At 42.5% G+C, this 20,951-nt stretch overlaps 2 protein-coding genes across 2 annotated transcripts in view; both read right to left on the bottom strand.

Annotated features, from left to right (window-relative positions):
- The window catches only part of apba1a (amyloid beta precursor protein binding family A member 1a), a 35,002-nt gene extending 31,972 nt beyond the window's left edge, over nucleotides 1-3,030 (bottom strand). The window contains exon 1 of the mRNA XM_087848851.1: nucleotides 2,939-3,030. The gene's annotated coding sequence lies outside the window, so the exon portion shown is untranslated. The remainder of the gene's footprint in view (nucleotides 1-2,938) is intronic.
- A 6,581-nt stretch (nucleotides 3,031-9,611) lies between these two features.
- Nucleotides 9,612-20,527, bottom strand: ptar1 (protein prenyltransferase alpha subunit repeat containing 1). Its single transcript, XM_006802533.2, has 7 exons — nucleotides 20,375-20,527; nucleotides 15,541-15,710; nucleotides 15,251-15,317; nucleotides 13,838-13,942; nucleotides 13,177-13,420; nucleotides 11,461-11,816; nucleotides 9,612-11,173 (listed from the first exon to the last, which is right to left on the bottom strand). Exons 1-7 carry the CDS (start codon nucleotides 20,458-20,460, stop codon nucleotides 10,789-10,791), a joined length of 1,413 nt encoding a protein of 470 aa, XP_006802596.2. The 5' UTR covers nucleotides 20,461-20,527; the 3' UTR covers nucleotides 9,612-10,788.
- Nucleotides 20,528-20,951: the final 424 nt, after the last annotated feature.

Raw genomic sequence — 20,951 nt, 5'->3', positions numbered from 1 at the left:
AAGTGCTGCTCATAGGGGGTCATATGATTGTTGGGTTTTTCTCTGTATCTATGAAGCGCCTTGAGACGACTTTTGTTGTGATTTGGCGCTATATAAATAAAACTGAATTGAATTGAATTCACCACGAGTGTTTTCTTCTGGTAATCTTGTCACGGAAAGTATGCTGAAAAGAATCCAACACCAAAAACAGAAAAGTACAAGACGTTCTGTAGCTGGTACGTCTGTGCGATATGACCACAATCTCATATCCCAATATGACATTTCTAATCCCGATAACGACATAAATCTCAAAATAGTTTATTTTCTGTAAACTCAGAGAATCTCAGGCAGCTCGACTCATGTGTTTTCAGCTGGGTGTCGACTGTAAGCGCCATTTACCTCGTGTTTTTATTGGAGGTCATCTGTTTGATGCATATTCAGAAATTTGATGTTAGAGAATAATGTCGATCATTTCCGTTTATTTTGAAAAGTCTCAATGGGATTTTGAGCTTTATTGTGAAAGTTTATGAGGAAAATAAACAAGCGGACGGTGGAGCCACACGATGGTTTTACCGTCGTTGTTGGTAATGAAAGTACGCGTAAAAACAGGCGCTTGTCCCTCCATAGTGAGGTTACTTTAAATATAAGAGAAGCCACTCTAAATCTTCCCCATGGCAACGAAAACTATTTTAAAGAGTATTTTCCTAAGTTTGAAATTGTAATACTGTGACTACCTTACCTGTCACGTTACCCACTGACACTCACCAGTGTCCATGTAGTCAAAATCCCAATATTTAAAAAAGGAACGCATGAATAAAACTATACAGAAACAAAAATACATTGTTAGAGTTTGTAAAGACTTTTCAGTTTCAGCATTCCTGCTCAGGCCATCAAACAGCATCCTTGTTTGAAATCATTAACAATATGATCCACAGCCGTGGAAATTTCACCAACACTCCTTCAGCAGCGTTCATATGCACCCCGACCTGGAACAAGCCCAGTGCTGCGATCAGCAAGAAACCACTATACTTTTGGAAATGGATTAAAAAGATCTGGAGATTATTTCTCACAATAACACTGTTGGCATCCCAGCGTTGCCCCAGACTCGTCCCAGACTCCTGTAATGGGAACCACGCAACTATTTCCATTTTATTTAGTATTCATTTCTTCATTTCTTCTCCATCCCCCTCTTGGCTCACCCTTCTGCTAATCCAGCTATAAAAACACGTAAACACAGGACTTAATGAGGTTTCATTATACATTTGGTCTGCTTGTTATGTTGCTTAAATATTCGTTTTTAATTTCTTGTCTTCATGAACGCTGAAACGAACACGTATAACTACAAATACAGATACTGTTTATTTTCTGATTACATTTATGGCAGATCTAATAATCAGCAGTGTGTGTGTTTTAAAGGCCTCTATGAGCCATTTCCTCTGTTCTTTAACGACTAGGATCTACATTTTAAAAATGTGTTTTCAAAGATACTGAGATAAAGATAAAGAGACCTCTGTTAGCATGTTAAATGCTAAAGTTCACCACAGCACAAAGACTGAACTTGTCTGATCTGGAACGGTTGCCATGGCAAAGCTTTTCCTCTCTAACAACATGGCAGGTTTAGGTGCAAAGCTGCATCTGGACAAACCAAAAACATCTGGAACATTGTTTCTTGGACAAGACTGAGACGTCTGACCACAATGAGACTGCTGCGCTCGGGAAACCAAACAGCTACAACAACCTCATAGCAGCTGTCGAGCACGGTGGGGGAGGGGTGATGATTTGGGGTCACTGAGTGAATATGATCAATAGTGAATATGATCAATATCAAAGTATGATCAGATAAGAGATCGTCTATTCAACAGCTAAAGTTTGGGCCAAATCGGGTCAAAGACGCTGAACACAGCAGCAAAATCTGCAACAGAAGATCTGGAAATAAAAGAATCAAGTGTTGCAGCAGGCCTACGTCCAGATTTCAGATCAATACGATGTGAGCATAAACACATGACTGCAAAGCTCAACAAACTGAAACAACAGTGTGAAGCTGAAATTCCTCCTCAACACTGTGAGCGACGGACAAAATGATACAGAAACACTTCAAACTACAAGCGCCTGTACACTGTTAATGATGAGAAGCATTATTCTCAGCGCTGCAGTCACAGTCCTGTGGGAACTTTGTCTTACATAAAGATTTGACACTGTGACTTATTTGTTATGAGATTTGTGTTTGGGAGCATGAGCCACCCGGAGCTGGCCTCAGATTTCCTCCTCACGCACAGACAGCCACGTGTGCGGACTATTGTACTTTAATATTTCCAACATCACTTTATCTTTTTCTAAAACACTACAGTCGTTCCTGTTTGGTAGAAGTCACCTTCAGCAGGAATGAAGCAAAACTACCCAATTTTCCAATTTCATCCAGGTTTTCTGAATTTTCTGCACAACCAGCAGCTTTCCTGTCAACAACCACATCAGCAAAACATCTGTTTGATTTCAGCTGCTTTTACAAAAGCTCAGCTGAAGTCCTGCTTTGAATGAAGCAGCAGTAAGAAGCATCGAGAAACCATCCACCCGTCGCACCGAGCTGGGTGGACTGGTTAGCCCCGCCGTGGCTCTGCACCTGGAGACAACAGGGCCTCTATGTGCCGATTTATTCATGTCCGCTCTGCGTGGGTCCGACACACAGCCTCACAAAGACGCTGCCGTGTCGGATTTTCCTTCACTCTGAATCCTGGTTTGACGTTTCATCTACGAGCGCAGTTTCCCGTCGAGCCACTCCTCAGTGAACTGACCGCGGAGCGAAGCTCCACAGAACAACAATAACAACAATAACAACAATAATGATGATGATGATGATGATGATGATGATGATGACAACAGCCCAGCCCGGAGACGTTTGCTTTGTCCGCATCTCGCTCGGTGGGTCAGGCCCACAGCGAGCAGCCTGGTACTGAACACGAACCTGCTCACAGGAGGGATGTTGCTAAAGGATGCAGGTCCTCTGCGCTGCGGCCACACCGTCCTCCATCTTCCCTGTAGCGGTGCGCGCGTGTGTGTGCGCGCGCGCGTGCTCCGCAGCCGTTCAGCACCTCCTTCAGCTAACCAACACCGTCACATAAAGCACCACAAATAACGAAGTTTATGTGTTTGTAAAAGAGAACAATGTCGGGGTGAAAAAGCTTCATCACACCGCTCAATATAAAATATATATGAAAAATATATAAATATATATATAATATATTATAATAATATATTTTATATATAATATATTATAATATATATGTATAATATATTATATATTATATATATAATATATTATATATTATATATATAATATATTATAATAATATATTTTATATATAATATATTATTATAATATATATATATATATATATATATATATATATATATATATATATATATATATATATATATATATATAATATATTATATATATAATATATTATGTATATATTATATATATATTATATATTATATATATATAATATATTATATATATATAATATATTATATATATATAATATATAATATATTATATATATAATATATTATATTATATATATATAATATATTATATATATATAATATATTATAATATTTAATATTTAATATATATATTTAATCAAAGATGCTGCGCCTCTTTGTCACTCTGCTCTTGTGTGTTCTCTGTGACTCAGCTGTAACACTACAACTGTAAGACCGACAGACTTCGTAACATTGATGTCTGCTTCTTCTTCTTCTTAGGTGCTGATGGGTGTTTATGTTTGCTGATATACTTTGTGACATTTTTGTGAACCTCTACCAACAGACTGTAGATGCAAATGAGCTGTTTGTGACAGCTGTGCATTGTGTGCCCAGGTGAGACAGCAGAGGTGTGGGTGGAGGTAGAGACAGCTTCTGTTTATAAGGAGAGGCGATCAGGCCTGTCTGTGCCTGATGACGACGATGAGTTCAAAAACAAAAAGACAACAAACTACTTAAATGAAATAAATATTAAATAATGATTTGAACTGACTAACATTTTATTAACACGTGTGCATGTGCCATATAAACTATATGAATTTATTATTATTGTATCACCTCTCTGCCTTTAGTGCTGTTCATTACTGTTATTAGTTGATTAGAGGTGTGATTTGTTTCATAGTGTCTAACAAGCTTCTAACAGCTGGTTGCTGCTCTCAGTGAAAATACTTTCTTTGTGTATTAAAACATTTTAATGTTAATTTTAATTCAGAATAAGTTGAATAAACAAGTTTAGCTCATTTCTACATTAGAGCACAAACATGAGTGAAAGATTCATTTCCACGTATAAGAAGCTCTTCAGTAACACAAAGTGAAATCAAACTATCCAGTTATGAACTGTAGATTAATGTCAGCTAAATCAGTTTGCTCAGGAACAAAAGAAACACTAAAATAATTCTCATGTTTAACTTCCACTGATTCTTTGACCATTTTACAAACAAATGTCTTAAATTTAAAAAAGGGAATGATCAGAATCAGGATACTTTAATAATCTCTGATGAAATTCTGTGATTATAAAGACAACAGACAACAAAGACAGTAACAGAGAGCAAACAACGCCACCCTCAGGTGTGACGAGCAACAACACACAGAATCATGACCTGAGTCAGACCAACTCTCCTCATTTTCCACCATAATTCTGTTGATTTCTTCTTCTTTCATTGCTCCTGTAGATTGTTGGTTGTTTCAAACATCAGTATTCAGCCTCCATAATCCATTTCTTAGATTGGTATTAATTTGCAGCGGTAACAGCAGAGGTGCACGATCACATAAGTCAACACATCCTATTTGGCAGTTTGGTATTCTGGGACAGTCTCTCTTAAATTAAAAGTCAGTCCTGGAGTGCAGCACATGTGTGTAGTCTGGTCCCTAAACCTCTCCTGAGGTCTATCACTCACTTATTCTGACAGGAGTTTCTAATGTAGGAGGGTGAAGGGACTGCTGAGTCTAATCTGGGATTAGGCCGTATTTTCCTCCTCCACAAACGACAATACCTCTTGAACCAACCAGTAAAAACGGAAATCATTACCTGCTGAGGCACATTATTTGTGTATGTTCAATGTGTTAGACTTGTACATAGTTAACCATATATGATCAAATAATGTTGAATCCTGGATATGGATTTGTAAGCAATGAAATTTGAAATAAGGGGGTAGGAACAAGAAAAGTGTAAACTTCATCCTACTCCTTTTCACATTCTGTAGACAAAGATATATACATGAAAACTTGATGATTTTTAAGTTTGTTTTTCTGTTGTTATTTCAATTATATTTGCATGTTTGAAATAAAAATTATATCTATCTATCTATCTACATACAGTGAAAAAGCTCATTTCCACTCCCTCAGTTTTCCCAGAAACTAGAACACACCATCCTCATCTGTAGTTTCTGCAAATATAAAATCAGGATGGCGACTCCTCATCTATGACCAGATTTGGAGACTTCAGACTTACTCCTTACTTCTGCTAATTCAGGTCAGGATCCATTTAGAGATATTACTTTGATATTATTTACACTTTGCACAGTTATAATGAAATAAATGGAGCTCCAAGAAGCAAAAATATAGTTTTTATTGAAATAACAAGAATTACAAAATACATTCTTGTGTTCAGGGCAAAACACCAAACTGAGGAACATACAGAGATTTTTAGATTTCACAATTATCTGAGAGATAAAATGCATCTGAAACATTATGTTGTTACAAACAGTCACTGCACAAGTGATGCGTACGATGTTATCACGTGTGGTAAACTCCAATTTTTAGCTGTAGGGACTGGCTCCTGTAGCACAGTGATGCCAGTTTCGAGTGTTCTCAGGTTCCACTATCCAAGCTGCTTCCTGAATGTTGAATCTGCTGGAACCACATCACCAGGCAGGAGTTTGTGATGTGACCGTCTGTGGTCCTGTCACAATGACTGAAATACATTTAGTTCACACAGGCAGTGAAGTCTGTATGTGTTCCCGCTCAGGCTAAATCAATCCAAGTGTGATGAATACGTGTGAGACTTTTAAAGCATGTTCCCCAAACACGAATCCAAGGAACTGCACGGTTCTTTGAACTTGAGTAGTATGCAGGTGAGCTGCTGAAAGGCTGAGATTGAATTGAAGTAATATGTTGTATTCGGGTAAACCAGTGAAGCATTTATCTGCATCGTGTATGAAGCAGGAACATCTGCTGTTCGTATCCAGATGGTAAATCAAACCTCTCCATCCTGAGATTTTGGTTGATGTCATTTACAGTCATATCAGAGTTGATACAGAATCAGACACAGGGCACAGCGAGGTGGTCTTCTTCCTGTTGAATCTCCTGCAGCGGCGTGAGCTGCTCCTTGCTCATCATCACGTTCCTTTTTCTTCCAGCTCTGCTTGAATTGAAGGCTGTTTTGTGCTCGCCTCGTCTGGGGTGACGTGTTTGAAAGCAGTCACACAGTCAGGTGAAAGGAGGACACACGGGAATGCATGATGAAGTAAAACAATGTGTTCAAGGAGAAAAACAGTTTGACCAATGTGATGAACATTTTCAAACTGTGATCCCTTTCAGTAGACGCTGCACGCCACGCTGCACGCCATGCGTTAGATCCACCAACAACAAATGATTTACGTGTCAAAGTCTCCTCACGCAGCTGCAGTTCTGTTCCAAGGACTGAGACGTTGTCAGTTATAAAGAGCCTCCGAGCCGGAGGTCTCTGAAGCTCTTTCAAACTTTCCATCTTTCAGGACTTTATTACTGACAGACTGTAAATTAATTGCTTTAACAAAATAAGAGGTGGGAGGCTGCAACCAGCAACATTGTTATGACCCCAAGTGGTTATCACGTCCAATATGGCGGACAGCTCTTGAACGACACGCGCATGACGTCATGTGTAAAACCTCTACAGCAACCACGGCAGTTTGTCTTGAAACGAACTGTAATCATCGCATTTCAGCTTCCTTCTCAAAAAAGAACGGATCTAAACATTTGGACTTTTTTCTCAGAACGACCTGTTTGTTTATTACTTATTAGCATCTAAACACACGCACGTCTTCACTTGGTCCTGTTTACTGGTGAATTCCTCAAACTGTCACTTTGAAACTATTGTGGTTCTGGAAAGTAAAGCTTGACCTTCTCTCAGCATCCTGCTCTCTGCAGCGGTCGTGAGGACCCAGCACGCCTGTTTCACAGCAGGTCAGTCAGTAGAATCAAACTTGAAATCAGCCTCATTAGAACTACTAATAATGTCAGAAAGCATTTTTGGGAGAAATTTGAGAGGAGATCTTATTTTAGTTTGACTCCACTCACATCTGTTAACGTGGAGCAGGAGTTTCCTACACTCACTGCTCCAGTCTAAACATCCTTGGGCAGGATACTAATGAAATCAAAATGAAATAAAGGATGTAAATATTTCATTGTATACATAATGAACATAAAATAATGCCCCCCCACACACACCGTTTCCTCTATATGCTAATTAGCCGAGATTATCTGAGATACATGCAGATAAATATGTGCAGTAATTAAACAGATCAGAGCGTTCAGTGGACATGAAGAGATGAACTTTATTATCTTGTTTAGCAGATGACAGAAGAACTGGAAGATAATATACTTTCACTCCTGAAATAAATAGTAATTAAGATCACAAAGATTATTCATTAGGGAATATCACAACAAAGTAAAAGGAGCAGGTTGAACCTCTAAAACAAACATTTCTGCATAGATAGTGTTGGATCAGAGCTCGTGTCAGCAGCTCAGCGCACAGCCTGATGATGTCACCACCGATCATCCTCAACACACGACAGAGTGACAGAAGGAAAAGCTTTGAGATAATTAATGACGTGATTATGTACAGTGTTTAGAGGTGATCACACACACACACACACACACACACACACACACACACACACACACACACACACACACACACACACACACACACACACACGACCTTTAAAAAAGTAACAATGTATCCAAGGGCAGAGTTCTGAAACATCAGCTGTGTAGATTGAAGCTATTTGGCCTCCGTGTGTTGACACAAAAGTTTATGGTTGCTACGGTGACCATAAACAATGACAATACTGGATAGACGAGAAAAATCAGATTGTCGATCAAACTGCAACGTTTACAAAAGGAAAACAGAAATCAGGTTTGACAGGATACACGTTGAGGATTAGTCCTTTCACAATAAAAGACGAGGATAGTAGCATAAATCATGTAAGTAGTGTTACTGACTCTTCCTTTAAACAGATGTGTTGTGTTACTTCCTTCTATGTAGCAGCGCTCTGTCAGTCAGTGCAAGCAGCTGTTTTCTAAAGCGTTGCAAACATGAGCCAAAGTTTCCATCTGTTTGCGAGCTGTGGTTCTGACAATGATTACGTGTTAGAGTAACAGTAACTCTTGTTATACATTAAAAAGACATAAAAACTTTGATGGACAGAAGAAGAAGAAGAATGTGTTATACTTGGTCAATGTGTCAGTGAAAAGTGGCGAGCCTTTAACTCGCTGCCCACTAACCAGATGTTAAAACAGCAAACGTAGCTGCTGGTCAAGCTCACACTGACACTACGAATCAGGCAGCTTCTGTAAATGCATCAGATGTAAATGTCACTCATCAACAAACCTGTATCTTCATAAATAACATAAAAGAAATAAAGTTCAGCCCGAGGAGAAACGACACAGACGGAGTGGAAGATACCGATGACGAACCTGAACATCTGTAGCAGTCGTGTGTGTTTATGGTCATTTAGCTTTTAGATTTCATTCATGTTAAAAGTTCAAATGCTATCAAACAAAAAAATCACATACACTGTAATTCTGTGTAACCTGGCCTGCTGCAGGTGTGAGTACGTGTGAGACTGTACCTGTTCACTTCCTTCAGTCAGAAAACTTTCAGGAAAAAGTCTTTAGGACAAGTTCAAGTTCATCGGAACTTTAAAACTGTTTCAAACGAGGCACTGATGCGAAAATAACAACAGGAACAAAATAGTTAATACCAACATTTTGGTCTAGATCAGGGGGTCAAACTGAGCTGAGAGCCACTGCTGGCGTCGTCGTCTCACACGTTAGTGTTCAGACAAAACTGCAAACTTAGCTGAAGCCTTTCAAACACACTGGTCCTGTGTGTGCGCACGTTGTGTTTGTACAGAACAGAATAAATAAGTGCACACAGTGTGCGACTGTCACTGACAGCCTCAGCAGCTTTGTGCTCTCTGCTCATGTCGTCTTCATATTCAGTCATGTTGTGCTTTTGATGTTAAACTGCATTACGCTTTTTCTCAGGATACGGACCGCTGCGGCCCCCGGGCCGCGGGTTTGAGGCCCCGGGCCGCGGGTTTGAGCCCCCAGGCCGCTGCGGCCCCCGGGCCGCGGGTTTGAGGCCCCGGGCCGCGGGTTTGAGCCCCCGGGCCGCGGGTTTGAGCCCCCGGGCCGCGGGTTTGAGGCCCCGGGCCGCGGGTTTGAGCCCCCAGGCCGCTGCGGCTCCCGGACCGCGGGTTTGAGGCCCCGGGCCGCTGCGGCTCCCGGACCGCGGGTTTGAGGCCCCGGGCCGCTGCGGCTCCCGGACCGCGGGTTTGAGCCCCCTGGTGTAGACCGATTACTCTCGCTAAACAAAACTACACCAATCATTTTAAAAGTGCTGTTTAATTGTTGCACAGTTTCTAGCTGTAACACATCAAACGGTTGTAACAGCAGCAGCAGGAGCACCGTGAATGTTCTGCTACAGACAAACGTCCAAACATCAGGACCAAGAAATGTTCGTTGCTGCTCAGGCTGGAGGAGTTTGTGATGACCTATGAACACAAATCAAACTGGCTTTTTGGTTTCCTGTTACTCTAACTTTGCATCAGCTACAAAGAGAGCTGCTGACTACAACCAGTGAAGTTAAAGGGTAGAAAATCAACGAGAGTAGTAACATGTTTAACACGTGTTACCACCTTCAGAATGGAAATCCACAGAGTCAGGAGCTGTGCGTTAACCTGCTGTTACAGCTGACGCTCAGGTCAGTATCGCCCGACGACTGAGGGAATATAATATAAAGTAGAGCTAAGACAGAAACGTGATGCAGTGATCATCTGATACAAGAAGTTTCTACAAGTCGTTAACCTGCAGCAGGCAAAGCAAACCTGAAGGTTCTGCAGCTTCATACCTGCTCAAGTCACTGTTTGCTTCACACACGTCTCTGTTTGTGTCTATTAAAGACCATTTCACCAGACTTCATGCTTATACAGGCTGAAAGCCGGAGCCCAGGCGAGGTGCCAGAGTGCAGTTCAGTCCCAGGACACTTCAATATGCCGGAAAGTATTTTTGGACTTGAGTCCAATGATGCCACAAACTGGTGCCTACACAAAACCTTACACGTGTATAAAGTGGTTACGCTGTGTAAGTGACTGATTCCAATCAGAAAAGATTTATGTTTGTTTAATATATATAGAAGCAGGAAAAGAAGATATGCACATGAAACCTCACACACATACAAACAACTAGAAATCTGAGGTACCTGAGGTATTGAAACACCTGAAGATAACAGTGAGCCAACAGGTGGTGTGAGGGCTGATTTCCATTCTGAAGGGATACTGGCTCAGAGGATCCAGATCCAGATGTTTCTGAGGAAGAACATCCAGTCCTCGCCTATTAATTGTTAGGAAACAGATTCCAAGTCAGCGGCTCAATGACGCTTTTCTAAACTCATCACTGGCTTTGAAGTACTGCTTATCTAAGTCTGCACTATGTAGGCAAGCTGATCCTAAATCTGTCTGTAGGCAGCTTCAGTGTGGAGAAAGAAGGGGGTCAGCATCTCTCTCAGGACTGCAGCCCGATGACTGTATCCAGCCACTTCCTGTAGGCCAGGGCAAAGTGTCTCTGCTCGGTGTTGCAGCAGCCGCCCAAAACACTGCTAACAAAGCTGAGTTCGGTAGGCAGGGTGGGGGGGCGAGGCAGCAGGACGCCTCTCTTCAGTCTCTTGCTGTTGTGAGGGTCTGGCAGGAACAGCCCATCCACTTCCATAGGCTCACTAGCGTGCTTCTGTCCGTTCACACCGTGGCCCTGACCTGCACGGCTCTGAGAGCTGATCTCTGCCACTCCGGGGTCTGGATCCGTCACATGGTTCAACTTGCAGTCGGATCCTCTGCTGTGGGAATGCTGATGCTCCCTCACCCACTGGTCCCACAAGTAAAAGACATGCCGCCTGAGAGACACGGGGGGGTACATCAACATCATTATTACAAACGCTGAACACGTCTGTGCACAAAGTGTTTTATAGGCTCAGGATAAACAGCCCAGAATGTGAAAATGTTTCAATGCAAAAGAAATATTTAAACGATTTATCAGGACAATCATTTTTTTACTTGTTTCTCACAAATGCAATCAGCGGCAGCAAAGCCTGCCACAGACTGTGCAGCAGGAACAGACAACACATCCGTTTGACCGACTTGTTTAAATATGACGTCTGTGTCTGCACTGTGACTCTCTCACCTGTGACTCCAGAGTGTTTCATGTCCAGGGAAGGACTGGATCAGATCTGAGCAAAGGTCCATCTCCTGGTGGAAGAGTTGGAGGACTGTAGTGAAGTCAGCGTGGCCGTCTTCCTCGCCGCCCGCCTCTTGTCCTGAAGGCTCTCCGTTACTGTGAGAGCGGCTGTGTGGGCGGCTGCCCTCTGGGACTGTGCTGCACCCACGCTGGGGTGAACAGCCGGTGGAGGTGCGAGCTGGCCTCTTGCAGATTTCAGCTATTAGCTCCTTAAGGAGGAACTGGCGGTAGTGGAAGCCACTGTGGTCAGAGACATGCATGGACACCCAGAGGCGCATAGAGGACAGCTCATCGTGGAACACCTGCCAGAGTCACGACGACAAAGTGAAGGAGCAGAAAACATCAACAAACCAGCTGAGAGATTATCACTTCATTTATTAGCTAATCAATAAAGCTGAACGTGGGCCTTGAATGGTTGTTCAACAGCTCGCAAAAAGAACAAGACAATAAGAAAATTAATCCATAAATATGTCTCTATAAGCACACCTGCATGTGGGCGGGTCTGTCATTCCCCAATTCTGGGTGTCGGCACCGCGACTCAACGATGCACGACAGACCCGACGAGGGCTGTTCGATATAACGATATATATCGTGTGACGATATAAAAACGTTTGTCGTTTCATTTTACGCTGTCGTTTGTTTCGTGGTGTCGCAAAATAAACTGTTTACAGCAATATTTGTTCATGTTTTGATGTCACTGTAGTTATTATTAATTTCTTAAAGTTCTCTCTTTCTCTTATATTTAATATAACCACACTACAGACTTGTCCGTCTGTAGTGTGTCATTAGCAACAACGACGGTAACAGCATCGCGTGTCCGCTTGTTTATGTTCCACATAAACCTTTCACAATAAAGCTCAAGATCCTGTGCTAAAAAACAAAGCTTAGACTCAAACGTTAGAACAGGCTTTTCCCCGCAGCACGCCGTGTAATAAATACTCACAAAGAAAACGGCGCCGTTACAACTTATGTCTAAAAATGTATAGTTTCATGCATCGGTTAAAACACTCGACTCCAGCTACACGACGCGCAGCTGGAAACACTTCACACAAGTCGAGCTGCTCGAGATTCACAGACTTCACAGAAAATGTTACATTTTTGTGATTTATATCGTTATCAGACGATAGATGTCTTATATCGGGAGATGAGATTTTGGTCATATCGCACAGCCCTAGGCCCGACCACATGTTCACTTTTCAGTCCACTTCTTTATTGCGGCTGCAGCTTTTCAGTGGGCGTGCATATTATTAACGTAACTGCTGCAAAAAGACTTGTGTTATGTTAAATATCCGCATGACTTTTCTCGCAGGTAACTTGCGCCCCACCAGTGGGGTGCACCACACTCTGGTTTAAAGACAGAAGCCTCCCTTCCTCATGTGGTTATACACAGAGCTCCTCTGTAACGACTGTGCCAGCTGATTTCAAGCATAAGTGCTATTTGACATCCAGCTGGGATCATTTTGATTCATTTAAATCTCTTAGCGAGTGTTTATTTAGTTACACATTATTTGTGGTTTGCACAGCAGCTCCACTTTTACACCAATAGGCATCAGTGACGTAACTACATTAAATAAAAAGAGAGAACATGTGATGAGGGAAGAAGATGTTGTCTATAATAATCTAATTACTGCTGAAAAGCTAAACGAGTAACTGAAACGCTACCTTGACATTGCCCCTGGCCATGTGCTGCAGCACCCAGATGCGGTGCGACCAGGCGTTGTAGTTGCTGGGATAGCGGCCAGCGGCGTCAGAGCACACCTTCATCTCTTGGCGGAGCGTCCTGGCCAGGCGGTCGCTGAGCTGCTCGTTTCTCTCAGCGTCAGCCTGCACCGCTTCAGCCTGCTGCTGATTCTTATTGTGGTCCAAAGTAGAGACCTGATTCAGGACCTGCTGCAGCACCCAGCGTCTGCAGGAAGACAACAAAGCTTCACTCTGTACACAGTTACTGCTTTTACAGGAAGAACAGCATCCCGCATGAGCCTCGCTGCTCGTTATAAACCTTAAACATCGTTGTTGTTTTTCAGTGGGATTAAAACTCCTTTCTCCACCTGAATAATCTCAGGATAATCACCAATCATTTACATCAACAAGGTCTGAATGTAGCTGCCCTCAGCTATAATATTCCCTGTTCAGCTGACAGTGTTTAGCACAAACAGAGCTACTGTTAGAAAACTGTTCAAAATATGTTAGAAAAGAATCAAAGAAAATAAAGTGTAGTCTGAATCCATACATGCTGATCAGAGCAGCCTGAGTTTGAAAAGCTCGAACACAAAGAAAGCAGCTTGGAACATCTGAGTGTTTACAGCAGGAGAAGCGGCTTTACCGATGTATCCAGGTCTCTGGGCTCTTGGGAAATTTGGTCAAAGCCAGCTTGCCCAGGTAGAGGTCCTTCTCTGGGTTAAGGACTCCGCACTGCAGTAACTCCTTCCTGCAATAACAAGAAAGCACGATGACAGTAAATACATCAATATAAAGACTCACTATCACCCACAGATTCATGTTGTGATCTCTTATCAAAGATGGTTTCTGACGCTCTGCAGAGCAACGTCCACATTTTGTCTCCATCATTTGTTTTATCTTTGAGTTCATCTCGAGGGGACGACTCTGATCGTGCTTTAATTCTGACTCTTCTAAAAAGCAGGATATGCTTAAGCAAGACCATCCGTCATATCCCATAATGGATATAAAAATGGTAACTGTTGCAACAGACTTTGATGCAAACAGGAAAATGATTTTTGTTCACGTTTGGTTTAAATGAGTTGAACAAACTCCAAACGTGTCTCTGTTACAAACAGACGGTCACACGGTCGATGTTGATTTGAACATCTGACACATGAAACTCTGTGGAGTTTGTTTCTATCCTGGAAAACTATAAAGAGATGACAGGAAACAGGAGAAAGCAGAGTGAAGACATGCAGCAGCTTCAAACCCAGGCACCAGGTTAGGCCTGTTTAACCAGTACACTGATAATGGTCACATAGTAACTGGACTGGTCCTCTAGAGCCTTTCTGCTCAGATGAGCACTCAGAGCACTTTGCACTGCGAGTCACACTGACCCATCACACAAAGATGCACACACACCACTCATCTATTCTTAACTTCTTTATGAAACGCGTCGGTGGGTTGGGCATCTCGCCCAGCGTTACCTCAGGATGCTGACTGGACGAGTCAGGAACCAATCTGCTGACCTTCTGATTGGTCGACACACCACAGCCGCCCCAATCAAACAAATTTATCACAGTCGAACTGTTAAAAGCATGAGCTTTGTTATGTGTGACAGATCCTTACATCCTGACACTATTCACTGTTAGTATTAGTGGTACGGACACAGTGGGACAAACTGCAGTCAGGAGGATCCCAAACTGCCAGGATCGTCTAAGGAAAGAAAGTGACTGGACTCCCTAAACAAAGAAGCTTCTTCAGCTCTGAAACAAAGCGGTGGAGAGTCACAGTATTTAATCCCTAGTGGGAATTGTTCCTTTTGAGGGTCGTTGGAACACTATCGATGGCGTGCCTCGGCGTGAAAGAAGGTGTGCGTCATTATCACTGCCTCACCCCAATTTGTGACCCACTGAGATCACCTGACAGACGACGTGAGTGGGGTCTGGTTTCACCTGAGACCTCTGCTGTTAGCTAATGTTGCCTGACATCAAGAAAACCTTCCTGTGTGACAGTCAGGGAAAAACACGCTCTCACTATAACCACATTTATCAGAACATGTTGTTTTGTCCTGTACCTGACGTTCCACGCAGTGGTGAAGTCTGGGTTCAGCAGCAGCAGCGTGCAGGTGATGTCCACTAAAGCTGGGACAGAAGGAAACACAGGATGTTGCTTCACTTGTGGAACAAACAGGACCATAAAACACGTTTAAAACTAAGCAGGATAAAACAAGGAGGTCATCAGCCATTATAACTGACCATGACTGGAGGCTCCAACCTTTATCAACTTTAAAATAAACACATTAAATAAACAAAACAAACGTTACAGACTACTTTCACTCGACCTCGGCTTTTGTTATCGAGCTACCTTCTCTGTCCAGCCAGTGCTTGCGTTGGCGGTACAGCAGCAGCTTGTTGTGGACGTACGGCAGCAGGAATTTAACGCACCAGCTTTCCACACCAAGCTTGTTCTCCACCAGCACGATGGGACTGCGGTTGTAGCGAGCCTCTGGACACGGGATCACACCGATCTCATCACTGAGGGAGCAGAGAGTGACAATGAGGGCGAACAAGGGAAAACATTACAGTAACCAACCAGTTAAAATTAGGAAAGACCACAATTAGATCACCACTAGAGCAGGGCGATATGACCAAAAATATTTATCACGATATACATTTGAAAATTTGTGATGACGATATAACTGACACGAGACAAAATACTTTACAACTCCACAACTTTATTAGTGCAAAAAAACCCCATCAATGTATTTTCACCTAAACAAGCAGCTGTTTTTTATCTGCATTAAAGTTATATAAAAATGTAACAGTGCAAATGCAAATTCGTTGCTGACAGTTTAACCAAAAGGCATTTCCAGTGGAAACTGGCCGACATATCCTCAGCATAACCATGTATAACATCCACAACACTTAAAAAGAGGTTAAACACACACAATACGGTAACATTATGTTGAAGCACAGTACGTATCACTCCGCGAGGCTCCGCCTACGATAGCCGTAATGCTCCAACAATCCATCAAGCGGTGCGGCTTCGTAGCTTAGCAAAGTCGTACTGAAACATTTGACAGATTTTCGAGCGCCGTGCACATAAAATCGTTTCGAGGTCAGTAAACACAACCAGAGTTCATACATAAGGCACACGGGATTATAAGGGGCTCTGTCGACTTTCAGAAAAATCAAAGGATTGATTTTAAGTGCTGTATTTTCCAAACAACACGGTAATAACGACGGCCCGCTAGCATGCGCTACCAAAAATAGTGCTTTGTTGTGTATCTGACGGACGAAAGCTAAACCAGTTCCACCAGTGAAGCTGCAGCATTTTTACAAACCAGTTCAGGTTCATCTGTTTCATTCAACGATCCACTTTCGCTCTTCTCATTCTGCGTCACCGCCATGTGTGTATGTAAACAAAGGCACTGCACATGCGGTTTTACCCAGATTCTGTCGTGATATTTCATTTTCCTATTGTTACCCAACATTACACCGGTATTACCGAGAACGGTATGATATAGCCCAGCCCTAATCACCACCATATCAACCAGTGTAAGTGGGCCATGTAGCAGAACCCAAAGTAATGAGTAAACAAAAAAAGCAGCTTTAATGAACTTAATCTGCTGAAATTTGACTTTTCAAAACAAACGTTGGAGCTGAAGCTCATGAAACTGAAGCAGTGCTGAAATAAACACAGTACGACAGAAACATGGCAACCTGTCACACACGGTCATGTTGCAGTACATCAGCTGGAGCTTCGGCAGTCCAATCACATCTCTCAGCTTACATGTAACAGGGACGCATATGATGATACTGTGACATGTGGTAGTGCTGTGAGATCTACGAGGCTGTCACAGCGCAGTGGCTTGTCTCTATTATAACAAACACTAACATACTGCTGGGACAGCATAGCAATCAATACATCACAGATATCTGACACAAGGTCAAATTCAGGTCAGTTATTAGATGATTAATGATGTAATGATTGATCCTGTACACATCTGTAGCCATTTAGAGTCGTCCATTTAAAACACACTGAAGAGTTCACTTTGTCATTTACAAGAAATGATCTCGTGTTTTCTTTCATGTTGCTCATTTCTGATCTTGGTCCCGATGTACACTTTGGGGGGGTGTTAAACGTACTATGTCACTGCACTGTCGGTCAGGCCTCTCCAGTGTCCTCTGCTCAAAGTCTCCTCATCAGATGAGTTTGTGCATCATTAAACGAACATCGACAACAAGCAAAACAAACAACGTCTCTGAATCTGCGACGTTCACGCTGAGCTGAAGTGTCTCCACAGACACAAACTACAGTTCACGTTCACCATCCCAGTCTGAATTTTAACACTGTTATGTAGTATTACTAAGTCCTCACTCCACCTCCCAGAATTATTTTTATTTCTGGAAGCTTGAAACCAGAGTGGCTCGCAGATTTCAGAAGCAGCCATATTTGAATGTCTGTGGTTCATCGATCATATCCAAGACTTTTGGATGGGACGTTAACTGTTCAAGATTTTTTTCTTTTTAAAATCAGTAATGCAAAAATCCATTTAGTTCAACGTGTGTCGTTTCATAGTTTTGATGTTTTCAGTTTCACCACAATGCAGGAAATAATCAAAATAGAAAAACATAGAAACGCTCTGCTTGGGTGTGGGAGGAGTTCAGAGAGGCCACGGAAAAAGACCTTTGGATTGCCTCGAAGAGATTCTGGTAAACCAGCAGGCGACTCAGGAGGGGAGAGCGGTGCTCCACCTGCACTGTGTGTAGTGCAGGTGGAGCGCTGCTGACTTTGACTGAGAACACTGTCAGGTGGTGGAAGGAATACTTGGAGGATCTCCTTAATCCCACTGTCACAAAAACAAAGTCTGGGGACAAAAGGGACGACTCGTCTATCCCCGGGGGCGAGGTCACTGAGGCAGTTAAACTCCTTGGTGGCAGAGCTCCTCAGGTGGATAAGAGTCGCCCTGAGTTCCTGACGGCTCTGGATGTTGTACGGCTGTCTTGGTGGACAGAATTTCTAGGCGTATCCAAGTGGTGGAAGGCTTTCACTTGGGTGGTCTCAGGATCTCATCTCTGCTTTTTGCGGATGAGGTGGTTCTGTTGGCTTCATCGGGTGGTGGCCTCCAGCTCACACAGCCGAGTGTGAAGCTGCACGAATGAGAATCAGCACCTCCAATCAGAGGCCATGGTCCTCACCCAGAAAAGGGTGGAGCGCGCACTCCAGGTCAGGGAGGAGTTCCTCTGAGTTTTGTTCACAAGTAACGGGAGGAGGGAGATCGTCAGACGGACTGATGCGGACGCTGCACCCCAACAGTAAACAGTAATCGTTTCGAGGTCAGTAAACAACCAGAGTTCATACATAAGGCACACGGGATTATAAGGGGCTCTGTCGACTTTCAGAAAAATCAAAGGATTGATTTTAAGTGTGCTGTATTCTCCAAACAACACGGTAATAACGACGGCCGCTAACATGTGCTACCAAAAATAGTGCAGGGTTATAGTTAGTTGCAAATAGACAACAGGGCAACTTGCAATACTTGCAAAGTAGAGATTTAATTTAAGGGAGGAAACACTACGAATATGCAAAAGCATTTGCTCACAAAACACGCGATGACCTTAAATGAATGTCGTGTTTTTAATTCCGGACTCGTGAATCTCAACCCAGCAGCAGCGGTAACGTTTGCACGTCCTCTCCCGTTAATGCGGCAGGTAAATAATCAACAACAGTGCAGATTATGTTAGCGCGATCTGCCTTATTACAAACCTGCCATTACTGTGGATTTAGTGACCATGATGAGACAGAGTCTGGCTCAGATGCTGGCAGTTCTCGCTGCAGTCTACCGTAGCGTCTCCTTTCAGGCAGGATAGACGAATGTCACCGAGCAGAGACTCAGTTTGTGGTCAAAGGCTTGCAGCTGTTTGCCACAGCAGATGATTTTCAGTAAGTGAATGTGTTTAATTGTAGGCAGGGACATTACTGGATATTCTTGTGTAATTGCTACAGAATAATTTATGTTATACTTTGTTATTGCTGCAGAAGAATATTTATTTTATTATTTTACATTTACAATTTTTTCCTGGGGACCCTGTGACGCCCCATTGAAGAGCCACAGGCTGTGGATCTCTTAAGATCTCACTGTTGGGTTTGTAAGGCCATGTTACTCCTACATTTCTATCTTGTTCAAAGAGAAGATAGAAAACAAAGATAATCGACCTTAGTGTTCTCCTTTTTAAAAAAGAATGGATAAAGAATCGGAATCGTGAAAATCGTATCAATACCCATCCCTACTTAAAAGTGAACCAAACACATCCAAACTGGTTCTTCTTCCCCCAAATCAGCTGAAACTCTGTGGTTATCACACTAAACTAGGAGCTACAATGCTTCATCAAGTACATTTTAAAAATCCTTGTCTCAGATTCTGTACTTTGATGTCTTATTTCAGCCACATGTCAGCAGCGCTCTGTTGTCGAGCATTTTACACACATTTTCGCAGCATCTCAAAAAGCGACACTTTAGTAGACACTAGTCACCATTAAAACCTTTACTGGGAAGAATCAGTGCAAGTCCTTTTAAAACATAGCAAATTCTAAACCAGTGAGTAGTTTTGAAAGCCCTCATTTTTTCCTGTTTGGGATATTGATTAGTGCTCATTAATAAGACAAAAGTATCAGATTACTCGATTAATCGATAGAATAATCATCAGAATATTTGATTGCCAAAATAACTGATAGCTGCAGCTTTAAGATTCTTAACATACTATCACACAGGGTCGACATCACGTGCTTCTGATAGCATGCAAATATTCGGGACCATCATAAACACAACTGTTAAGCATCCCAGTTCAGTCACCGGCGACATAAATAATAACACTGAAACAACATGATCGGGATGTCGCATTTTCAAAGCTGCACAGCTCAGCTCGCTAAAGTCGTGAAATCTCCCGCTGATGCATGTTTTAAGTTATTTAACTGTAAGTAAACAGTAATCCCCGCGACATCGTGTCTCACATACTGAACAGAACAAACAAAACTAAGTGTCTCAATGTAAACTTCATCTAGACAGTTCCGATTCCAGGTAATAGTCCACGCCCATAATTTAAACCCTGAATCAGCCGTGGCCCGGCCTCGGACCCGCCGGGTGTGGAACAGGCCTCCGGGCCCAGCGCAGTTTGTTCGCGGCCGACTGTACTCACATGCTGGGGTTCTTCTTGAACGCATTCGCGATGTCTTTGACAACTCTCTGGACCAAGACGTCTACCTCCTCCTCCGACTCCGCCATTTTTAGAGCACCGTCTTCTTCTGCTGCTTCTTCTTCTTCCTCGTGGTTTTTATTGGCGGTTAGCAAACAACGAATTGGCGCATTACCGCCACCAACTGGTGTGGAGTGTTGACGTCATATATTATAGTGAAATCGCTGATTCCAAACCTGTTCTCGTATTAACTCAACACGATTTTTTATTATCCATTAATGCTGTAATTACTGTTCTATTGTGATCATTATTCGTACACCATGATGAGATGTTTCCATTTCCATTCAAATAGAAATGAAGTTCATTGGTTCAGATTAAAGCCTTTTGCATGTTACACATCCTCCTCCCTGAACCTCACCTCTGTCTCTGCATACACTGCTTTATCCTCTGACTACAAAAAGTTGGTTTGAGACAAGTTTCCTGAATACAGATCATTTCTGGTTTCATGAATCCTTTAAATTCTTGTTCATTTGCTATTAAACGTCGAGCTTTCTTATGATCCTCGCTCCCTCCAGTCCTT

Source organism: Neolamprologus brichardi, chromosome 12 (genome assembly GCF_056152115.1).
Source record: "Neolamprologus brichardi isolate AB-2024 chromosome 12, ASM5615211v1, whole genome shotgun sequence".
Taxonomy (NCBI): domain Eukaryota; kingdom Metazoa; phylum Chordata; class Actinopteri; order Cichliformes; family Cichlidae; genus Neolamprologus; species Neolamprologus brichardi.
The sequence above is the reverse complement of the archived record's forward strand: the minus strand, read 5'-3'. Positions and strand labels throughout refer to the sequence as shown.

What these genes read in the sequence shown, in the direction of transcription:
- ptar1 (XM_006802533.2), bottom strand. Translation starts at nt 20,460, where the DNA reads ATGGCGGAGTCGGAGGAGGAGGTAGACGTCTTGGTCCAGAGAGTTGTC. An exon ending in ACCACTGCGTGGAACGTCAG is followed by an intron (nt 13,943 to 15,250) that starts GTACAGGACAAA and finishes TTGTTATTGCAG; the next exon opens with GAAGGAGTTACTGCAGTGCG. An exon ending in TGGCCAGGGGCAATGTCAAG is followed by an intron (nt 11,817 to 13,176) that starts GTAGCGTTTCAG and finishes TGACTCTGGCAG; the next exon opens with GTGTTCCACGATGAGCTGTC.